The 22,874-nt window shown below is 40.9% G+C and overlaps 1 protein-coding gene across 2 annotated transcripts in view; it reads right to left on the bottom strand.

Moving 5' to 3' along the window:
- The window catches only part of slco2b1 (solute carrier organic anion transporter family, member 2B1), a 250,698-nt gene extending 229,410 nt beyond the window's left edge, over positions 1-21,288 (bottom strand). Inside the window, exons 1-2 of one of the 2 annotated variants that reach the window (XM_076302397.1) lie at positions 21,181-21,288; positions 2,251-2,336 (exon numbers count right to left, since the gene is read on the bottom strand). In XM_076302397.1, coding sequence (XP_076158512.1) covers positions 2,251-2,325 — 75 coding nt within the window. In that variant the 5' untranslated portion in view covers positions 2,326-2,336; positions 21,181-21,288. The remainder of the gene's footprint in view (positions 1-2,250; positions 2,337-21,180) is intronic. The other variant, XM_076302396.1, reaches the window with a different exon arrangement.
- Between the last annotated feature and the right edge of the window lie 1,586 nt (positions 21,289-22,874).

Below are 22,874 nucleotides of genomic sequence, written 5' to 3'. Positions count from 1 at the left end.
TGTATCAACAAGGATTGTGGTTTATATATCACACGAATTTAGTCAGGGCCAATACACCATCAAATAGAACACTGGAAATGCTAGTTTGAACACTTAACTTTTCAGTTAGCCGACAGGCTAATCATTAGCCTTTCAGACATTAGAATGTCATTATAATGCTGCTAACATTAGCCTACATGCTGCAACACAGGTATGAAATATATTATGTTTTAGTGACCTTGTTGTTTCTATGAATATGAATTGTTGTTTATATGAAACATCAACTTAGTCGAGGCTTGAAAAGCCCTGTATATCCCCATTAAGTACTTAAACCTTTGAACTAGCTAGCTAGCTGATAGCACAGGCTGGATGCTACCACCGGCTAGACACTGCAGTAAAATGGTTAGCAAACCGTCCATGCCCCCGTGAATATTTCACTGTTTCAAGGACGAAATCAAGAGTGTCCAAAGGGGTGAAAACCACTTTAAATCGGGTCACATTATTGACAGTTGTGTGTCGAGGGTCAGCTTGTGGGTTTTGTAAGGGCCAGCATGAGGGACAAGACCTATCAAACCTACGAAGTTGTGTGGTGAGTTTTGCAGGGAGGTAATGCTAGTTAACATTAGCTAGGCTACTGTAGCCTTCATACTGTATGAGCCATATCATCAATCATTAACCTAGAAATACTTCTTCGTACATTTAATGAACATTTTGTGTAATAATTCACAGCAAGTTAATAAACTGAATATGGTGGTCCAAGAGCAGACCATGCACCGGTCCATGCATCAGGATGGCAGTCAGATATGAAGCACTGCACAATGTTGCTAACGTTAACGTTAACCGGTTTCACACACACGATATAAAATACACGATGGTAAATATAACATTCAATACCAAAACACTATTATTTACACGATTACTCCTGAAATAACTGCTATTAACTATATAAAAATCATTGTTTGGAGGAAAGGGTTCGCGTGCTGTCGCCGGTTGGAAACATGGTTGGAAATGATTTCGCGCTGGTTCGTGCTGCTTATATATTTTTCAGTGAGGCGCGGTGGTTTATGGGATGAGTAGTTCCTTCGCTCGGAAATAAAAATATGTACACAGTCTTGTACCTTTGACTTTTTTTGGACTTTCTCTTCGTTTTTTCACTCGAAATGATATGTTGTATGCTTATGAGTTACGCCGTAGCTGATTAGCCTAAGACATGCTCTAAAACTCTTTAGATACGGATTTTTCCAAAACGTCAATGGGAGAAATGAATGGGAAATTTACTTCCGGAAACTAAGCTCTCTCGGAGGAGGGGCGGGACTGTGATGCTCTATTAGGGGTTTGCACGGACGTCACGTTCTGGCCGGTAACCATGGTAACCCAGCACGCGCGGCCATATTGGTGATACTCGGTGAATGAAGTACAATGGAGTATTATGCACTTTGGATATCTTACGTGATTGTAGCCGTATCTAAACAACAGAAAAGCTCATCAAAATGCGTCTAAGATGCAAAGGCATATAGGGCAGGACTTGGACCACAAGAAAATGTGCGATGTTTCGAGAAATTACAGTTTATTGGCAGCGCAGATCCATATGAGTTGGGTGAGGGAGACTAAGTACCAAGTTCAACCACAAGCGCCCCCTTTCCTCTGATAACTTCTGGCATTATTCTCCTTTCTCCCTGGTTTTTAAATAACTTTTGGAAGTCGATACCTACACCAGATGTTTTTCTCAGTCTGGCCTATTGGTACAACCTAAAACACGGCAATAATTAATCATTTTCCTTGACGATGTTAGGGATTTACTTCAGTGCCTGATGCTTTCTAATGAGGCGAGTATCTCTAATATGGCAACGTCCAAATCTGATGACACGCCGTGCGGCCGGCCGCGGCCGTTACAGGAGAATGTAGAACGGCCGTCGACGGCCGCTATGGGGTATAGAGGGTTCCCCATCATTGTAACCAAAAATGTCTGGGTCTATTTGCAAAGCTGTCTGTCAGCAAACAAGCATGTTGCTACTACCCACAGTAGGCTCCTGGAGCACACTGGCTATCAATACACAGGGCAAGTTGACCAATTACAGTCCTTGCAGTCTGTGTCGCCTCAACACAAAGTTATACTTTTTTGGAGGTGCACGTCAGGCTTCAAGGGGATACACAGCGATGCAGAGGGCTGTGTTGGTCTACAACGTTGATTTGACACAGAAGCATAAATTAGGCTCAAGATGTCCATGCATTACTGTAAGACATATATCTTGAAATTTGTTCTTGATTTACCTTTATGTTGTAGAAGAAACCCAGTGGTGGAGAGGGAGGGTTTGGTGGATTCTGTTCAATGTTGTCAGCTGCCATTATTTCACATCCTAAATAAATCAAATATGAGAATTATTCTTGTCCCTGTAGTAAATAGTTAACAAAGCAAGCCTTCCTTCTTTTGACGGTTCGATAGATACTTAATAATAACTAGAGATTAGATTAGATTCAACTTTATTGTCATTGTGCAGAGTATAAGTACAAAGACAACGAAATGCAGTTTGCGTCTAACCAGAAGTGCAAAAAAAGTAGAAAAGTGCAATGTGATATACAAAGTATAGACAGGTGGTGCATAGACAGGACAAAATATATAGTGCAATGTAGACAGTAGTTAACAGTTGGTTTGTAACAATTCAACCCTACATTTTATATACGAGATGAACGCTACTAAAATCAGAAAGAAATAATTCGGACACCAGTCATTTGAGTTTAAGCTTAGTTGCCGTTTAGTGAGGCTTCACGGTCACGTTATGCTTCTTCTCTCTCGCTTAACTGATTTCATTTCATACATGCAACAAATCCCATACAATTAACAAAATAACCCCTACCCCAAACAGAAATATATAATTCAGTCCAAGCATGTACAGATAAACTTGATCACTTTGTTCTACCCAGCCCCAACCCCAAAGTCATATAAAGCGCTACCGCAATTCTAGGTGCGCACAATGTCCAACAGAGTCGCTCCTCGAAACGGAAAAAATGCAATAGGGCAGTTCCAGCGTTATGGATGTGACAATTGGACTCATATTGGTAAACAAAAGGCCTTAGAGTGGGGGCAAAATTAGTATCAATGAATTAATTTGCATAACTTTTAATGTAACCTCTGTCCTCTGAATACTGAGAAATCCTCAAATTTCATATAATCAATTTCATCCTAAGAATACAAGGCATTTTATCAGCGTTATGGATGTGACATGAAATGGACACACTTTTGTGAGAGATTACAGGTTTTCTACAGACTGTGAATTTTGAAGGAAACTGCCGAAACTATGATATATGTAGCATGAAGGAGACTTGAATGAACACAAAAAGTGTGTTTTTGAAACTATGCGTCATTTTCGTAATGCATTATGTAGGAAAAACTGGCGTTATGGATGCGACGGTTTCACGTTATGGATGTGACGTGTCTGAACCAGTCCTCGACAAACTACATAAAACACATAATTAAGTAGTGAATTTTGATATGAAACAATTGAAATAGTAATCATGAAAAATTAGCGATGAAATTATTGCTTCCTCAGTGCCCACTAAGATTCACAGGAAGAATCAGGACAACAAGTCATTTAAAATATAAAAAAGAAATGTATTTTTTTCTTTTACTGTCATCAATTTTGGTCAGTGATTCCCGGGTTACTAAAACACCAGGGAACATGAAACTTGGTGGCCACTCCCCTAAATAACTAGCCCTACCTGAACTAGGGCTGCATGATATATCTCAAATCTATCGTTATCGCGATATCAACACTTGCGATGGACATACCGCAAAGATTACTTAATTTTCGATAAATTCGATACATTTTCTGTGCCGTGCGCATTCCATACAGTCTATTGTGTATTCACATTCTGAATGTCAACATATTTTACCAAACTGATGCTGTCATGCAGCCCAAGAAGCCCGTCCCCTACCAGTTTAGGTGTGTGGTGTTTTAGGTGTTGAAGCGGGAGCTAAGTCGTGATGGCTGAAAATAGTGAGTCGAGCGAGGTAGGCTACACTTGGGTGAAGAGGAATTAGTGACTAAAAGGAAAAGCACGTCTGTTATGGGAATTTTTTGGTTTTATGAAGGATGCCGTGTTACAAACACAGCGCAAATGCGTCCTTCTCCACCGTGTTAAAATAAACAATTTATTTCGTTATCGTTATATCAGAAGATGTCTTTCACTGTCTGTAAGGCTTGTATTTCATGATTTGCATTTAGCAAAAGCCCCAGACAGCAGCACAGAGGTAATCAGGATTCGTTATTTGTAAAAGTTGTTTAACCTACTTCTGGACTGTGCGATTGCAGCCCAATTACTTTCACTTTCCGCTGCCCTCGTAGTCGGCATGCCGGTAGTCTAATAACGTGGGATGCGCAGCGTATGAGGTTACAGACTGAGATGACTGCCGCGATATAGCTTAAGTAGCTTCTTTGCTAGGCCCATCGAAGGCTGGCAATGTGGAATATTCCGCTGGTTGGTGCACAAGTGTTCAGATTGGCTGTCCACCCGTCTTTTATGAGGATTAGGAGCAGATCTTCCACACAACTTCGATAGCCTAGTCAGTAGGTCTCTTAGCTGTCCACTTTCATCAGGCCATATAGGCTACATGATATTTTATATTATTTATTTAGAAAATGATACATTTATTTCTGTAATTATACATTTACCCCCCCCCCCAACCCTACAGTGTATGCTTGCAGCAAGCAGAATGGGGAAAAAAACATTAAATATACTGCTCAAAAAAATTAAGGGAACACTTCATACACTGAATCACTCTGACACTGTTTGGTTCTGAGCACAAGTAAAACTTTTGAGGCGAGTGTTTTATTTTGCAAGAACTGTCAGACATTCTGTGAATGTAGTTTGAGAATGGAGAAAAGGGTGGAAGGTTTGAAAATATGTGTGGAAAACCTTTATTGGGCAGTATATTTAAATATCGCAAATTATATCGTTATCGCAGTACTCATATCCTAATAAAGTGCAGCCCTAACCTGAACCGTTGCACCCAAGATGACAAAATATTTATGGTATGTTAGTCTCAAGAGCCCGCAACCCACTCATTTGTGATTTGCACACATAAAGTACATGCACGCGCACGTGCACACACGCACACACACGCACATGCACACACACACACACACACATGCACGCACGCACGCAGTCGCACACATACAGACTGGCAAGCACACATAAACACATACAGACAGGCAAGCACACACCCACCCACATGAATGCAGACACATAAACACACACACACAGGCACGCATACGCATGTGCGCATGCAAACACACACACGCACACACACACACATAAACACACAAACACAGGCACGCACATGCACACACACAGACACACACACACTCACACACACTCTTATAAACAAAAGCAAACTCACATATGCACACACTCATTTACATGCACATGAGTTGCAGGAGTAGGAGATGGAGACAAATTGACAAGCATGATTTATTTTTGCGAAGAGAATATGCAGGACTGAGATGCGGTCATATTTTGTACCGCTATGCGGTACATCTAGTTTATTGCTGCCGTTACTCATGTTACTCTGTGGGTATTAGCTACAGAGGACCTGACACTTCAAATGCTAGCATATAACTGTGTTAAACAGATGTGAAAGGCAGGCTGAACAGATCTGCAACAGGAGGAGGTTGCTATGTTAACTCCAGCTGCAAAGTCAGCCATCTTCACCAGCTAACACGATAATCCAGTTACTGTACAACAAGAGTATGAAAGTTTCAGAGGGAGGTAATCGCTCAGATTTTCATTATTAGGCCACTTGAAAATAGGCTATGGCTAGGCTAATCACTGGAGGTATTTTAATCAGGGCTTGAAAACAAAATTCTTTTTCAAACGTTCCGTTCCGAACGGTTCAGGTAGGCCTATGTTTAACGTTTTCGTTCTTGCATGCGTTCCGCCACCAACATATCGGTCCTGAACCGGTTCGGAACGCAAAATATCGTTCGTTCTTAAAGTTCCGGCAGTGTTTGGCGGGCCTATCAAGTCTATTTTTGTGGACTTTACCTTAGAATAGACGTACTCATTATTTCCCCATGATTTAGCCTATACAGTAGCTATGCCCAAAAATAATAAATCACAGGCGGCATCCAAAAACATTCAGATGGGCTATCCATCCCAAAGCCTACAGACTTACTGTAGGCCTAACCTATGCCTATAAATAATTTCTTATCAAAAATATTTCTGGATACGTGCTAAACTCCTTACCTGGTTGTAGCCTAAGTTTTATCCATATGGAGATCTTCAAAGGCTTGCGCTATAATTCCAACCCTGTTTATAAACGAACCTGTCTTTTGCTGACAAGGCCTATCTCAAATTTCCCGTTTAACTCTTCTACATAGAATAGGCTATAATTGCGCAAACATTTCAAATCCCGACTTTAAAACGACAAGGCGTGGACAGGCAAAATAGGCTATTACGCATAGGCTACAAACACATTTCCAAATCAGTTTCAGTAGCCTACGCTACGAGCTGGCCTAAGATCCGAAGTGGCAGACGGATAGGTTACATTACAACAGCAAGACAAAATATAGCCGCAAGCGGCAATGGCGGGCCCGAGCACCTGCGGGCCGCAACCCATGACATGTCGGAATCCAACAAAGCACCGACGTGGTGAGTTTCTGAAATGTACATATTTGATGCGTGGGCTATTTGCTTTTGTATTTTATTTTCTGCCACATTTACTCGCTTGGCCAGGTGGGGGCGTAATGCAAGGCAGGCCCATTGGGTGTCATCATAATCATAATATATATTAACCTGAGAAATTTCAGACCATTCATTTTAAGCAAAGAACATTTCTGATACACTTTTTGGTTGGCCAGATGGTGGCGCTATGTTAGGCATTGAAATTACACATGTGAATATCATCACAATAATGATATCCAAAATGTTTGTACACTTTCAGATCAATCACTTAAGGCATTGTCCATTTCTGGCACATTTTCTGCTTGACCAGGTGGTGGCGCTATGCCAGGCAGGCCCATTGGGTGTCTGGATATCATCATAATCATAATATCTATTAACCTGAGAAGTTTCAGACCATTTATTCAAAGCATAGAGCATTTCTGGCACATTTCCTGCTTGGCCAGAGGGTGGCGCTATGCTAGGCCTGTGAATTGCACATGTGAATATCATCACAATAATGATATCCAATATTTTATAAAGTTTCAGATCAATCACTTAAGGCATTGTCCATTTCTGGCACATTTCCTGCTTGGCCAGGTGGTGGCGCTATGCCAGGCAGGCCCATTGGGTGTCTGGATATCATCATAATCATGATATCTATTGACCTGAGAAGTTTCAGACCATTCATTCAATGCACTGTGATTTATGACACATTTCCTGTTTATGTGGTGAGATATTAAAATCATATCAAATATATAAGTTATCAAAAATCCCTAAACAATTTAACATCAGCGACATCTTGGCATAATATTTGCCAAATTTCAAATGAATCTGACAAACCGTCTAGGAGGAGTATGTTCAAATTGATCATATGACATCAGTATAATTGTCATTCTTTCTGTTGCTAGTTGGTGGCGCTATGCCAAACATGCAATATGGGCATGTGAATATTATCATAAACATGGTCTTCAATGACCTGTGAAATTTAAAACATTTCAAGCCATGCATGGTGAATTATGACACATTTATTGTTTATGTGGAAGGGTATTAAAATTAATAATGTCGCCATTTTGTCAAATTACAACATATCAAAAAAAAGCTTCACAATTTATAATCAAGAACATCTCGGCGTCATGTATACCAACTTTGACATGAATCGGATCAACCGTCTAGGAGGAGTACGTTAAAATTGATCATGTCCACAACGCACAAATTCTCAATTACCTCACTTCCTGTGGACGTGGCTAATGCATTGTACATACGAAAGTTGTTCATCTTGGGGAGATACACACACTTACCAAATTTGGTGTTTGTAACTGAAAGTATATGCCCACCACGGGATCTGTCATCTAAGGGGGCGTAAGGGGGCGCTAGCGAGTCTATGGGCCATACCCGGGGCCAAGCTTTTTTACCTAGCTGCTTTGTGTGACACCTGATGTGTGTGCCAAATTTCAAGACTTTTCGATTATGTTAACCACCTCTAAATATTTGCCAACCACGGGATCAGTCACCTAAGGGGGCGCTAGCGAGTCCCTGGGCCACGCCCGGGGTCAAGCTATTGTACCTAACTGCGATGCGTGACACCTGACGTGTGTGCCAAATTTCAAGCGTTTCCGACCATGTTGACCACCTCAAAAACAGGAAAGCAAAAAAGTAGAATAACAATAATGAATAATAATAATAATCCTTACAAAAACAATAGGGCCTTGCGCCCTTTGGTGCTCGGGCCCTAAAAATAATAATAATAATCCTTACAAAAACAATAGGGCCTTGCGCCCTTCGGTGCTCGGGCCCTAAATATACACATTTGGACCAAAGGTCCATTTATTCGGGGTTTTTTTTTTCAAACTGCAGAAATCAAATTATTAGGCTGTTCGCCTACAGTAATTGGCTACATAGCGGCTTGTTAGATCACATTAACAGTGTAGATGCGGGCTTGTTTTTCGCACAACCGAAAATAGTCTCCCTGACATGCACGCTCACCTCCAGACGAGGCCACTCTCACCTCCTCCCCCTCCTTTGAAAATGTTGTTTCTGTATGGTTGCACACCATATTTATGATGTAAAAAGAGTGTAATTCTCCATCAAATTCAATCAGATCAATTACAAACAATAAAATATAGCTAACGTTTCATACACGTGTTTCAACACTGCATTTCGGTCGTTGCTTTTACCTTACCATTACCTTACGCATGCCAGTTATGTATCCACCAGCTGCCTGCCTGCAGCCTACTTCCAAAACTCCAAAGCTGCTTGCTGTCAGATTTGGTGCCGAGGGAACAAGTTCAGTCTATCAACAACACTCAATAACAGTTTATGTGATGTGTTAAATTCCCAACAATTTACAACAGCTAGTTTTGGAGTAGGCCATTCATCTAGCCCGCTTGCTTACGACGAGACTCAGGCTGCGCAGTTGGCACCCGCTTCCTTATTTGGGTTTTGGGTTGCCAGGTTTTAGCCTATGACAAAACGGTTGAAATTGAAACTAAGTGATCGTGTATGTGTAGGGTGTATTTCATACACAATCTGGCAACCTGAATGCATCAATGATTTTAAAATGAAGTTTGATGGCCATGCAAATTACGGGAGTTTTCCGGGAGAAATAACAAAACGGGAGGGTGCTGGGAGATGACCTTGAAATACGGGAGAAACCCGGGAAAAACGGGAGTGTTGACAGGTATGCGTTAATACTTTTTTCGCACGAAATGTGCCGAGAATAACCTGTATGCAGCGTCTATTTCAATATCTTATTTATAATCTCTGGTAAACGTTTACACTCCCAAAAACACACTTCCCGTCTGGCCTCCCAGCTACCCTTTTAAAACCTCCCTCCCCTCAGGAATAGGCTAGGTGCACATCTCACGTGACCTCTCTACTTACAGGTACCAGGTAGCCAAAGCAAAATACATTTTCCTTTCAAACAAATATTTAATTACGGTTTGGTTCTGTGTAATATTCATAAAACTAGAAGTGAAGGCTCTTACCAACATCATATTCAGGCAGAAAATTAAATAAACATTTCAGTTATTATCCTATCTTATACATTATTCAATTCATAGGACAATAAACATAGGTTACAGGTTTACAGAAGGTGTTTTAGAGTAATAGAAATTAAATATAAATATGTGCAGTGTATTAGCTTAGTTACCTTACAAGAGCAGAATAGATAGGGCTATGTAATATTTTTTATGAACATGTACAGATATGTGCAATGTAGTGGCAGTACCATTGTAGTAGTAGTAATAATAATATACAGTACCCTCCAGAATTATTGGCACCTCTGCTAAAGTTGGTGGAAAGGAAAGGAAAATCTCATAAAGAAATTAATATTTTTAACTAAAATACGTTGCTCATAATTATTGGCACCCCTGAAAAATCTTATATACAAAACCTAACAGGCATTTTCCAATCTAATTTCAATTTATTTAAGTTAATCAGAGTGTCTATGAACTTTCAGAAGTAGTTCATGACTTTCTTTTTCACTATGGTATGAAAATAAAGTCACACAGAGGCTAAATCCTCTAGTAATTTTTCAACATTGAAAAGACAAGAGAACCCACTAACCCACCTGCACCGTACGCCGGCGACCCAGGTTCGATTCCGGCCCCGTGGTCCTTTCCGGATCCCACCCCGACTCTCTCTCCCACTCGCTTCCTGTCATTCTCTACTGTCCAGTAAATTAAAGGCATAAAAGGCCAAAAAAAAAAAAAAAGAACCACTGTTGGAGAGTTACAGACAAAGGCATAATCTTGAGGTCACCACCCAGATAGCAAAGGGGCGTTGAGGGGCGTTGAATCCACGTTTGTTTGAAGCGGCGGAGGTTGATTCAACGTGGATTCAACGCCCCTGTGCTATCAGGGCAAGTCCCCCAAAAAATTCTTCAAAAGTGACCTCACTGCTAATAGATTATTTAGAGGGCATGCCAGGTAAAATCCTGTCCAGTCATTTAATTACCAATGTAAACGGCAGGAGTTACTGAATGATACAGTGACTTTGTCTGCATGTGTGGTCTATTGTCAGATGAAATGAAAATTGTGCTCTTTGACTTCAGATGGTTAGCTTCTATGCTTCCAGTGATCTCTAGACTGAAGTAGGCCTACTAGCGTCACTTACAGAAGGCCTATGTTAACGTTGGATCCTCCGGGTTGGTCTGAAGACGCAGCTGTGCGCCATGTCATTGCCATTGGACTGAGTTGCTCCATCAGGTATCTGTTGTCTTGTTCGTCAATTGTTATTTTGTAAATGTGTTTGTTTGTCTTGATGTCGCGGGAACGCTGGCAACTACGCCACTCCGTCCGGCATCTTTTGTCTTTTTGTTATGTGTCTTGTTTGTGGAGCACTTTGTGTTGCACTTTGTGCATGTTAAATGTGCTATAAAAATAAAATTGACTTGACTTGACTTTGGGGGCACTTTAAGGGCTCTATCTTGCACTCCAGCGCAATTGACTGTATACTCACGCTTTTGTCTTTCCTATTTTGCAGTCAGCGCATATTGGAATTTTCCCTCCACAGGTACATGTCTATAAATTAGGGAATTCAATTGTGCCCACGGGGGCGGTTCAGCGAAAAGAGGGGGCGTGTTCTGGCGCAAACGTTCCCTGTTGATATTTTGCAGTTTCAGAAAACAATTCCGCCACAGAACAGGAACATCCTGGTCTAAAGTCAGTGACGCAAATTCAGATGTTATTTTAAGGGCGCATGCATGGCCACACAGGCCTGCAGGAATGAATGCTATGCACACCGATCTACAGACACCCCCATGCACAGATGGAAACATTTAAAGCCTTGATAAGCCTTTTGTTCGTGCATTGGTCACCTAAAAAGTAGCCTATTAGCTACTTTTTTTAAAGTAGCCTTTAGTAGCCTATAAAGCCAATAAACTAATATAACGCCTAACTACGACCTATTCATTTGAACAACTTTATACAACCTTATAAAGGCTAAAGTTACCATTAGTTTTGTTCCAATTTACCATTGTGTATGGCTTTAAACATTGTGTGCGCTTTAACATCAGCCTAAGCATTATTCCAGCTGCGCTAACGTTTTGACCGTTACCACAATTTTGCCTACCTTGTTGTAGCCCATCTGAAATAACTCCAAGCTTTGCTATGTTCCCTCCATCCTTTTGTTGTTTTCAACAAAAAAAAACATTTTATATCCATGATGGCCTTGAAGTCTTGAGTTAGTGAATTAGCTTAAATCAGCTTATTATGTGCTGTTAACCAGCAACCATAGATAGTAAAATAAAGCAGCAAGTAGCCTTGGCTACAATTTCTGTAGTTGCTGCGTCCATTCATTGTTATTCTCTCTCCTGCTCAAACAAAAGTTGTCAAGTCAAGTCAGTTTTATTTGTATAGCGCATTTAACATGCACAGAGTGCAACCCAAAGCACTCCACAAACAAGACACATAACAAAAAGATGTCTTTTGGAGCAAAAACAAAAGATGCCTGATGGAGCAGTGTAGTCGCCAGCGTACCCGTGACACCAAGGCATACAAGACAGACAAAAAACAAATTAACAAAAAAGAAAAAGTAAAAAGAAAATCAATTAAAAAAAAAAAAAGTTAAATTAGTCCAATTTCCAAACCAGCTGAAAATGTTAGATTACATTGCAAAAATATCACCATGTATTCATAACCTTGTGATTCAGTGAGAGTGATCCCAAAACATCGGAAAGTTTGTCTTTGTGACATTTCTGTATTACATTTTGTCAAGAGGAAAAATCAATAGCAAACTGTTCCCTTATAGCGCTATGAACCGCTCCTGGTTGCGCCTTGCAAATCCGCTATCATAATAGCAATCTGCTATGGAACAAGCAGGCCTGTTGTTAAAGGGAATGTGAGATGAAGCCCGATTTGGTTTATTGCACGTTACGCCTAAACCACACCCATGAGTAATGTAGCTACTTTAGCTAAAGTCTTAGCCCCACCCCACCCCATCTTAGATTTGCATCAGGCGCAACAGTCATTTATCCCGCCGGTAAATCAGCGCCCAAGATCCGCCCACAAAGCTACGTGCTTTTTGTGCAAAGATACTTGCATTTCAGATCATTAAAATAGAGTCCTAAGTGTGTTCTGTTGTGGGGCTGTTTTTATTCCCAAAGGCCTTGGGAACCTAATTAAGGTACATGGTATCATGAACACCAAGAAAAACCTGAACATTTTCAAAGGAAATCTGTCAATCTCTGCCAAGTCACTAAAAGTTGGTCATGATTGGATCACTGATCAGGTCAATGAACCAAAACAAACGTCCAGATCAAAACAAATATTGTTTGCTGAAGACAAAATCAAGCTTTGGACATTGCCATCTCAGTCCCCTGATCTAAACTCTATAAGGAAAACAGTGGGGTGAGACAAAGACTACGTTTACACGAAGCAGGGTATTTTCCTAAACGAATATCTGGCCATCTACGTTTGCAAATAAAACTGCAAGACCGTTTATTTTTAAAATGTGTTTACACGAACCCGTGTACAGTACATACATGCTGTCATGAGCACGCCAAACCACAGTGGCAGTCTAACGATAAGCTCAAGCTTATAGGGGAGGGTCATGTCTTTTTATTCTTTGTTGAGGGGAGGGTCACCTAACTTTTTTTTGTCTAGGAGGGAGGGTCACCCATATTTTGTATTAATGAAAACAGCAAAAAATCAAAGTGGCTTGTTTGATTGTTGAGTTCTGTCGCCATATAACGTTCTCTTTCGATCCATAGCTCTGTCAACATTGAACAATGAAAATGAGGGAGATTTCCCGGGTTTCTCCCGCAAAATACGGAAAATGTCAACATTCGTCCCCATTAACGTTGGAAGGGTTGGAGCAACAAAGTAGCCTACTTTATTCACGCCTAACAGCCTATATCCATTTGGTCAACTTTATCCAGCCCTAAAAAAGCTAAATTTAACTTTGGTTTACTTGTAGTTTACCGTGTAGCCTAACTTTAAACAGTGTGCATGCTTAACACAAAGCATACTTGTGCTTCATTCATCCACACATCCAGCTCCTAACGTTTTGACAAGCATTTCTACCAATTGACCTTGTTCCTGACCATCTCTAGCTTTGCTGTCTCCATCCTTTCTGTTTTTGTTGTTTGCAAAAAAATATATAGTATTTATTGGTAACCAGCAACAAGTGCAATTTCTTAATCGCTGTCATTCTCTCTCCTGCCAACAAAAATGTGTTAGGCCTACGTTCCAAGTAGCAGTGCGTAGTTCTGCTTCATAAAGTTGAACAAATACATTTGGTCATATAAATAGCCAGTTTATGGTCTACAGTGTAGTTGGTAAGTTATGGTAGGCCAACTTGGAGTGAATATACAGGGGGAATTCTTTGTCTAGCTGAGTAGCCTGGCAGGTGCGCACGTAGGCATAGCCTACGGCCGAACACCGCAAGCGCTAATGAATCTTGCTCTCACGACAACCACGCCGTTAACTTAAATAGGCCTAGGTTAACATCACTCTGAGTTCGCATTCAAGCAAGCAAAACGATGAATTTGAATACATCTGTTTCACTGGAAGGGCAAGGGGTAACAACAGGACAACACAGACAGGCCAGAATGCAGGACTAATGTTATGAGTATTACAGTAAAAGGGATATTCTACGGGAAAATATTAAAACGGCAAGACAGCAGGGAACGTTAAAATGATAAACCCGGAAAAAGTTGGCATGTTAGATATTTTTCGGTCCCTGTGATTATTTGTGAAATTGTGCAAACGGCCTTTTCAAGTCATTTGAGAAGGAAGGAGTGTAGCAATAATAAAAAAATAATTTGTTATTACCCAGTGTGCTTTGTTGAATGGTCTCAATGCTTTATTGTTTTATTTCATGTGAATACTTACTAGAGGAGTAACTTTTCAAGTAGGCTAATGCAGTTGCAGGAAGTGTGCATTTAGTTTCCATGCTTATTGTGTTTTCACAACAAAGTTAGGGAGTAAATCTACTGAAATGGCCACCATCTTGGTGAAGTGTGATGTGTAAGATCAGAAAGCAGAGGTTGATTTTAGGACGGTAGCATATGTCGATGTGTTATCATAGCGCGTAAGAGCGTGGGCGGAAGACATCGACAATTGACAGGGGAGGGTCATGTCATTTTTGAAAATGCTGCTGGAGGGTCGTTGAAAATTATATTGCAGGCAGGGGAGGGTCATGCAACTTTTGATCGAAGCACTCAAAATCCCTCCGGTGATCCCGTTTATAAATAACGAACGGTCCCTAACCAATCAGAACCCTGAAAAGTCGCACGTGAGAACATGTAAATGTAAACATTGGTCGCACATTTGGTGTACTTCTGTCGCATACTGTGTTGGCTGCCCAAAACTCCGTTTACCACAGTTTAGAACCAAACGCATAAACAGAGTTTTCCAAAAAAAAAACACTTTGGCCGGAGTTTTTTTGGATAACCGTTTTACGGGGCGAATTCTCCGTTTGCGTCTAAATGAAAGGCTCAAACGTAGGGAAATGTCTTCGTTTATAAAAATACACATGCTCGTGTAAACGGGGTCAAAGAGGAGAATACACAAGTGTGGACCTAGGAATCTGGATGATCTGGGGATCTCCAACTTTATGAGGTGTTATAGGAGAATATTACAAGCTCTTTTATTGACAAAGGGAGGCTTAAGAAGGTATTACAAGCAGGGGTGCCAATAATTGTGAGCAACGTGTTTTTGTTAAAAATATTTATTTCTTTATGAGATTTTCCTTTTTCTCAGAATAAATGTGCTTCCCTTCAAGGTTGGATTTTTCCTAATTTTTTTCATTGTAAGATTACAATAAATCACCAACAGATTATTTTTTTAAACCTGTTTTTAGTCAACTTTAGCAGAGGTGCCAATAATTCTGGAGGGTACTGTAGTGTACTGTAGTACTGCAGTGTATTAACAGAATATATAATAACAAAAAACGGAATAAATATGGATATTCAGTATGAACCATATCAGATATGTACAGTCTGTACAGCTATGTGCAGTGTTGTAACAGTACCATTGCTGTGCAGAAACAGTAACATAGCATATGTGCAGGATGAAGATCAGTAGAATATGGCTACAGTATGTATAAGTGTAATTACAGTATGTTAGTTGGTTGTCACCGGGATGCAGAGCTAGATACTGTAGATAGATAGATAGATACTTTATTGATCCCCAGGGGAAATTCAAGCTAGAGTTCTGTAGGGTTGCCGGTTCGAACCCCGACCAGTAGGCACGGCTGAAGTGCCCTTGAGCAAGGCACCTAACCCCTCACTGCTCCCCGAGCGCCGCTGTTGATGCAGGCAGCTCACTGCGCCGGGATTAGTGTGTGCTTCACCTCACTGTGTGTACACTGTGTGCTGTGTGTGTGTTTCACTAATTCACGGATTGGGATAAATGCAGAGACCAAATTTCCCTCACGGGATCAAAAGAGTATATATACTTATACTTATACTTCCTCTGAACCTGCTGGTTCAGGTGCGGAGAGACCTGTAATGCCTCCCGGAGAGGAGTGGGGTGAACAGTCTGTGGTTGGGGTGAGAACAGTCTTTGATGATGCTGCGTGCCTTACTCAAGCATCGCTTGCCCTGGTTGGCTTTGATGAAGGGGAGTGAAGAACCGGTGATGTGTTGGGTAGTTTTTACCACCCTCTGCAGTGCTTTTCGGTCGTAGGCAGAGCATTTGCCATACCAAACTGTGACACAGTTGGTGACGATACTCTCGATGGTGCAGCGGTAGTTCACCAGGATCTGAGGAGACAGGTGGACCTTCTTTAGTCTCCTCAGAAAGAAGAGAGCGTTCTTGATCAGGGTAGAGGTGTTGAGGGTACAAGAGAGGTCCTCAGAGATGTGAACACCCAGAAACTTGAAGCTGGTGACATGTCCACCTCAGTCTCGTTGATGCGAATGGGGGTGTGCGTGCTAGCTTTAGACTTCCTGAAGTCCACAATGAGCTCTTTGGTCTTCTTGGTGTTGAGAGCCAGGTTGTTGTCAGTGCACCACGATGTTAGGTGCTGGACATCCTCCCTGTGAGGCCATCTCATCGTTGTTGCTGATGAGACCAATCACCGTAGTGTCATCTGCAAACTTGACAGTGGTGTTAGAGCCATGTACAGGTGTGCAGTTGTAGGTGAAGAGGGAGTAAAGGAGAGGGCTCATCACTAATCCCTGTGGTACACCATTAGTCAGGGTGATGGTTGAGGTCGGTTGGTTAGGAAGTCCAGAATCCAGTTACAGAGGGTAACTCATGCCCAGTTCACTGAGTTTGGTGATCATTTTGGAGAGGATGATGGTGTTGAATGCTGAGCTGAAGTCAATGAACAGCATTCTCACGTAGTTGTTGCTATTGTCAAGGTGGGACAGGGCTGAGTGAAGTGTTGTAGAGATGGCATCCTCTGTGCTCCTGTTCTGACGGTAGGCAAATTGGAAGGGGTCCAGTGAGGGTGGTAAGCAGGTCTTGAGGTGGGCCAGGACCAGCCTCTCGAAGCACTTCATGATGATGGGGGTGCAACTGGACGGAAGTCATTAAGGCTTGTAGCAGTGGAGTGTTTTGGAACTGGCACGATGGAGGTGGTTTTAAAGCACATGGGGACAGCTGCCTGGGCTAGTGACAGATTAAATATGTCAGTCCATGGGCACTGCACAGGCCCTGAGAATGCTTCCGGGATATCATCAGGACCAGCAGCCTTACATGCATTAGTCCTGCTCAGTACCGCACACACATCATGTGGGGCGGAAGCTGCACTGAATACAACAGGAAAGCCCTGCAGCGCATAGTGAACACAGCTGGAAGGATTATTGGTGCTTCACCCCCCTCCCTGAAGGACATTTACACTTCCCACCTCACCCGCAAGGCGACCACAATTGTGAGTAATGCAAGTCGCTCACAATTTGTTTGATCAACTGCCCTCTGGGAAGAGGTACAGAAGCCTGCGCTCCCGCACCACCAGACTCACCAACAGCTTCATACACCAGGCTGTTAGGATGCTGAACTCCCTCCCCCATCTCCCCCCTCCACCCTCAGCTACATAACATCCTGGACTTTGGACCCACAATGGCTGCCTTGCACTACTCGACTTGCACTACTCCACTTGTACACTTGCACACTTTGCAACTTGTTGTTGTTGTCCTGTTGTCCTGAAAACACTTCTGAACACACTTATGCTGCTCTTACATAACTTGCACCACTATGCCACTTGCATACTTAGGTCAAACAGAATTACCTCAGCCATTTATTGGCCTGACTTTTGCACTATTATATTGACTGTCTACTGTATGCACAATTGCACAATTTCAACTCAAATTTTGCTGCTCTTATTTTCTTCACTGTATGTGCCTTCTTATTTTTACTTTTTATATTGTTTACTGAATGTTATGTTTGTCTGTGGACCTAATTGGTAAAATATGTCTTGTCTCCACCGTGGGATAGTAGGAAACGTAATTTCAATCTCTTTGTATGTCTTGACATGTGAAGAAATTGACAATAAAGCAGACTTTGACTTTGACTTTGACTTTGACATCAGAGGTGGAGAGTGTGAGGGGCTGGTGATCTGCAGAGACCACAGCCTTGATGGCCACCTCCTTGTTGTCCCTATCAAAGCGGCCATAGAAGTGGTTCAGCTCATCAGGCAAGGAGGTGTCGGTGACAGGGTGGTTGAGTTAGTAGTTTTATAATCTGTGATGGCCTGGATGACTTGCCACATGTGTCGGGGGTCAGAGTTGTTTCTTGAAATGATCCTCAATCCTTTGCTTGTGGTTGTGCTTGGCCTTTTCAGATTAGCCCTGGATGAGCTATAGGCTTGAGCATCACCTGATCTGAATGCGATGTCTCGTGCCTTCAGCAGGAGTCTGACCTCACTGTTCATCCATGGCTTCTGTAGGCATCAGCTATGTTTGTATAGACATGGTCTAAAATATTATCTTCTCTTGTGGGGCATGATACATTTTGATGAAATTTGGGCAGTACAGTCTTTACATTTTAGTGGTTGAACTTACCCACGACAATGTAGGCTGCTTTGGGATGCAGAGTTTGTTGTTTACTGATAGCAGAATGCCGTTCTTTCATGACAAGCATCCGGTGGTATTTAGGCTCCTACTACAGTTGATGTAAACTCTCTGGGCAGATAGAAAGGTCTACACTTAACCATGAGATACTCTAGGTTAACTGAGCAGTGACTCTCGGTGATGGTGGTGTCCATGCACCACGTTTTGTTAACATAAATGCACAAACCTCCACCTCTGGTCTTACTGGAGTCAGCTGTTCTGTCGGTACAGAAAATGCAGCGTCCAGCTCGATAGCACTGTTGGGTATTTCACTGTTAAGCCAAGTTTCTGTGAAAATCACGAGGTTGCAGTCCATAATCATTTTGTGTGTGGTGATCTGCAGCCACAGTTCATCCATCCATCTATCCAGCCATGCATTTCCTAAAGGAAATACCAGTGCATGCAAAGTTGTTGCAACAACTAGGGTGGTTGATAGGGTGTTACTAGGGTAGTAATTGCGGCTGTTACGCTGTTATCTCCTTAAATTGTATATTTCCCAGCAACCATTGCATATCTATATTGCTTGTACGGGCAATTTAATGTCCTTGTTTTTTATATTATATATTATATTAAAAAAATAACATTTTTGTTTTAATCATGTGATTCCAGTTCATAACACAGCATGCTAATTAGTATCCAATCATGTCTGTGTATTTTTTATTTCTAAATTGTCTTTTATCAGTGGATTTAGCCATTTTATCCCTTTCCCTAACACAGACTTGCATTCTTAATCTTAAAATCCTAAAATGTTAAGATCCACTAGAAAAACATTGAATTTAAAGGATTTTTAAAACATATTTTAGAAAGAGTTGCACATGCTATTTAAATGTATAAAATAATATTTAATGCATGAAATTTATAAAATAATATTTAATGCATGAAATCATCATCCCCTGTTTTCCATAATTTCCACCTCAAACCACTGTTCAATGACAAGGAAGGTTGAGTCCAAATATTATATGGTAATCAGAAACGTAAATGTTTTTTTTTAAATATTATTATTAAAATCTTTTAAATATTATTTTTATCAGGCATTATTTCCACTCAGGCTGTTATTTTGCAAAATTATGCCAAATAACTAAAAATGCCATATGTATGTGTATTTTGGATTGTCCTGAGCATAGTATGCTTATATAGGCCAGAAGACCTTTTCCACCACAGTCATTTCAAACACAGAATGAGCTGATAATGAGCAAAACAAAATGCTTTTCATGTAATTTCTACCACAGAATGATCATCCCAAACTATTTTTAGTGAATAAAACATGAGTAAAGAGTAAAATTTGGTGGAATGGTGTAGCATGCCCCAAGGATGAACCCATTGAATTCTGCATTGGATCTAACTCATGCTGTGGATCCACAAATTTAGTTTCACTTTTGCTTCCAGTGCGAGATACGGCATTTGGCATTAGTGGAGATGTCCACACCTCTTATTCTTTCACATCATGCCCTATACACAGTGGCAATAGTAATTGTCTGTGGTTTAAGTGTGTGGAGGTTGACCAGAGTGTCTAAAAACATAATTTGTATAAAACTCAGACCACAAGACCCCCACCACAAAGAATATGTGTATATGTTAGTGCATGTCAGTCAAGGCTAACAACTTTCTCTCTAAGTGTTTTCTTCAAAGAAAAGGGGGGAATGGGTATATACTGTACATATCAATCATATATAAATATGAATTCATTTCATTCATTATGTCTTTGACCATTATCTTTGACATGTTGAGTACTTCAGCACTATCTCAGCGACTTCTCACTGACAGCATTAAAAAGACACTCAGTGTAGTGGCAGCCTAAATGTTACATATGAAACAAGACAAAGGAGTTTGCTTGTGCAGATTAAAGAAAAAAAATGGTTTAAATGAGAAGATGCAACAAAAAGATGAAAGTTGCACTTCATATTGTACTGAACTTATTCGTTTAACAAAGCTTTAACAGGTTTCGCTCAATGTGCATGTGCATTGTGTCAAATAGACCTAGTTACTTGTAGCAACATGCAGATTATAAACCCAGTGCTTTGGAAAGCGGCCAAGAAATTTACAAACCTGTCATAATAGTATATAAAATGAACACCAACAACACAGCAAATGAATGCATAAAGATTTGTTGAACAACCTTAAGGACTGTAAACAAAGCGTATCGCCCTAAATGAATAGCAGTAAGTAGTTTCAAATCAAAACAATGTTATTTACCTTACTATAGATTATATAAATTCTATCTAATCCTCAAAGACTCTAGTCTATAGAACATATTTATTAATAGTATGCCATAGTATGCTGTATTATGTCTTGTCACCAAACATGGTTGTGCATCTATTACAAACAGAAGGATTGAAAGCAAAAAAGTAGCTTGGTCATAGTGTTTGTAATTCAAATGCTATGTTCCATTCCAAGTTCCCCATTAGCTTGAAAATAGCCTAGGATACAGGATATGCCTACTTTCTATTTGTCATGTTAGTTTCTGAATGTATTAATAACTAAGTGAAGATAACTACAATAGCAGTAATGTTGTCAAGAAATTAAAACATTCACTTTTAACTTACAGTTCTGTACGCTCAGTTCACACAAGGGCATGTGCCTGTCTTTTCTGCCAAATTCAGAGAGGTTGTGTTCTAGCCTGCACAAACTTTTCACGGGGAACACAAGGAAGTGGGCGGGATTATTGTTCCTGGATAATTGTTGCACAACTTCAACTATGTCCATACTTTCCCTAGTGAATTGCCTCCTACACTGGTGGTAGAGTGTTCTCAAAACTACAAAAATGTGTGAACAAACACAGTTTACTGTTATATTTCAGTTAATATTGTTAATGTAGCTCAACAACCACCTCAAAACTAGTTCATAATTATGTTTTTCCTCTTTGTTATTGGCCGGATACCATCACACTTCACAAAGTTTGATAGGAAATATTTTGTGTTTTGTGTCCTCAAATAGGAAATACTGTGCTTTTTGTGTTTTTATTGCGCGTATAATCTGATGCCTACTCAAATAAAAACTAAATCCACACCCACACACACTAAAAGTATTTTTACAGGAACAATAAGATGAGCTTTGCATATATTGTATAACTAGATGTACAGTAGTTCAAGTTCAAGAAGTTTATTGTCATGTACTCATAAAAACAACTATTAGTAATGAAATTCTTGTGCTCAAGAGCCAGTTTAACTTTAAAGAATAAATTAAAAGTAGCAATTAGGAAAGTATATTGTATGGAGGTATGGTGTGTGTGTGTGTATGTGGGGGGGGGGGGGGTGCATTTGTGTGTGTGTGTGTGGGGGGGGGGTACCTATGTGTGTGGGGAGGGGGTATGTTGTGTGTTTGGGTGGGGGGGATGATAAAATGGTGTGTGTGTATGGTGTGTGTGTTTGGGGGGTATTGTGTAATGGTGTGTGTGTGTGTGTGTTGGGGGGTTAGTGTATATGTGTGTTGGGGGGGATTAAAGAGGTGTGTGGGGGATGGGGGTGTACCTGTGTGTGTGTGTGTGTGGGGGGGGGGGGGTAATGGTGTGTGTGTGTGTGGGGGGGGTGATTAAAAGGTGTGTGGGCAGTGGTTAAATTGGCTTTTGTAGGGAGGGGTAGCCCTTATTTACGATGAATGGTCATCATTCAAAATTGTGCAATATAATGACTTTATGGACTCTATCTTAACGATCTGAAAAGCAAGTATGAAAACGCAACATGCAAATAGCTTTGTGGGTGAATCTTGGGCGCTGTTGCTATTTTACCTGCGGGATAAATGACTGACGCAAATCTAAAATGGGGTGGTCTGAAGTAGCTACATTACTCATGGGTGTGGTTTGGGTGTAACGTGCAATAAACCAATCAGAGCGTCATCTCACATTCCCTTTAACAACAGGCGTGCTTGTTCCATAGCAGATTGCTGTTATGATGGCGGATTTGCCAGGCGCAGCCAGAAACGGTTCACAGCGCTAGTAGGGAACAGTTTGCTATTGATTTTTCCTCTTGACAAAATGTAATACACAAATGTCACAAAGATATACTTTCCGATGTTTTGGGATCACTCTCATTGAATCAGAGGTTATGAATGCATGGTAATATTTTTGCAATGTAATCTGACATTACGTCACTATAGACAATGCAGATCTTCTGTCAGATAAGCTCTCCTCTCCCGTGCTGCTGCTGGGGCATTTCTGTTAAATGGCATTGGCATGCAGTTCAACATCCTTAAGTCCTCTAATATTTTCTAATTTATGTCATCAACACATCCGTGATTCGAG

This window comes from Alosa pseudoharengus, unplaced genomic scaffold (genome assembly GCF_046254945.1).
Source record: "Alosa pseudoharengus isolate Yale_2024_CS ecotype anadromous, Long Island Sound unplaced genomic scaffold, YU_APseudo_1.1 YU_APseudo_1.1_scf_23, whole genome shotgun sequence".
Classification (NCBI taxonomy): Eukaryota; Metazoa; Chordata; class Actinopteri; order Clupeiformes; family Clupeidae; genus Alosa; species Alosa pseudoharengus.
This window is presented reverse-complemented; position numbering and strand designations above follow the sequence as displayed.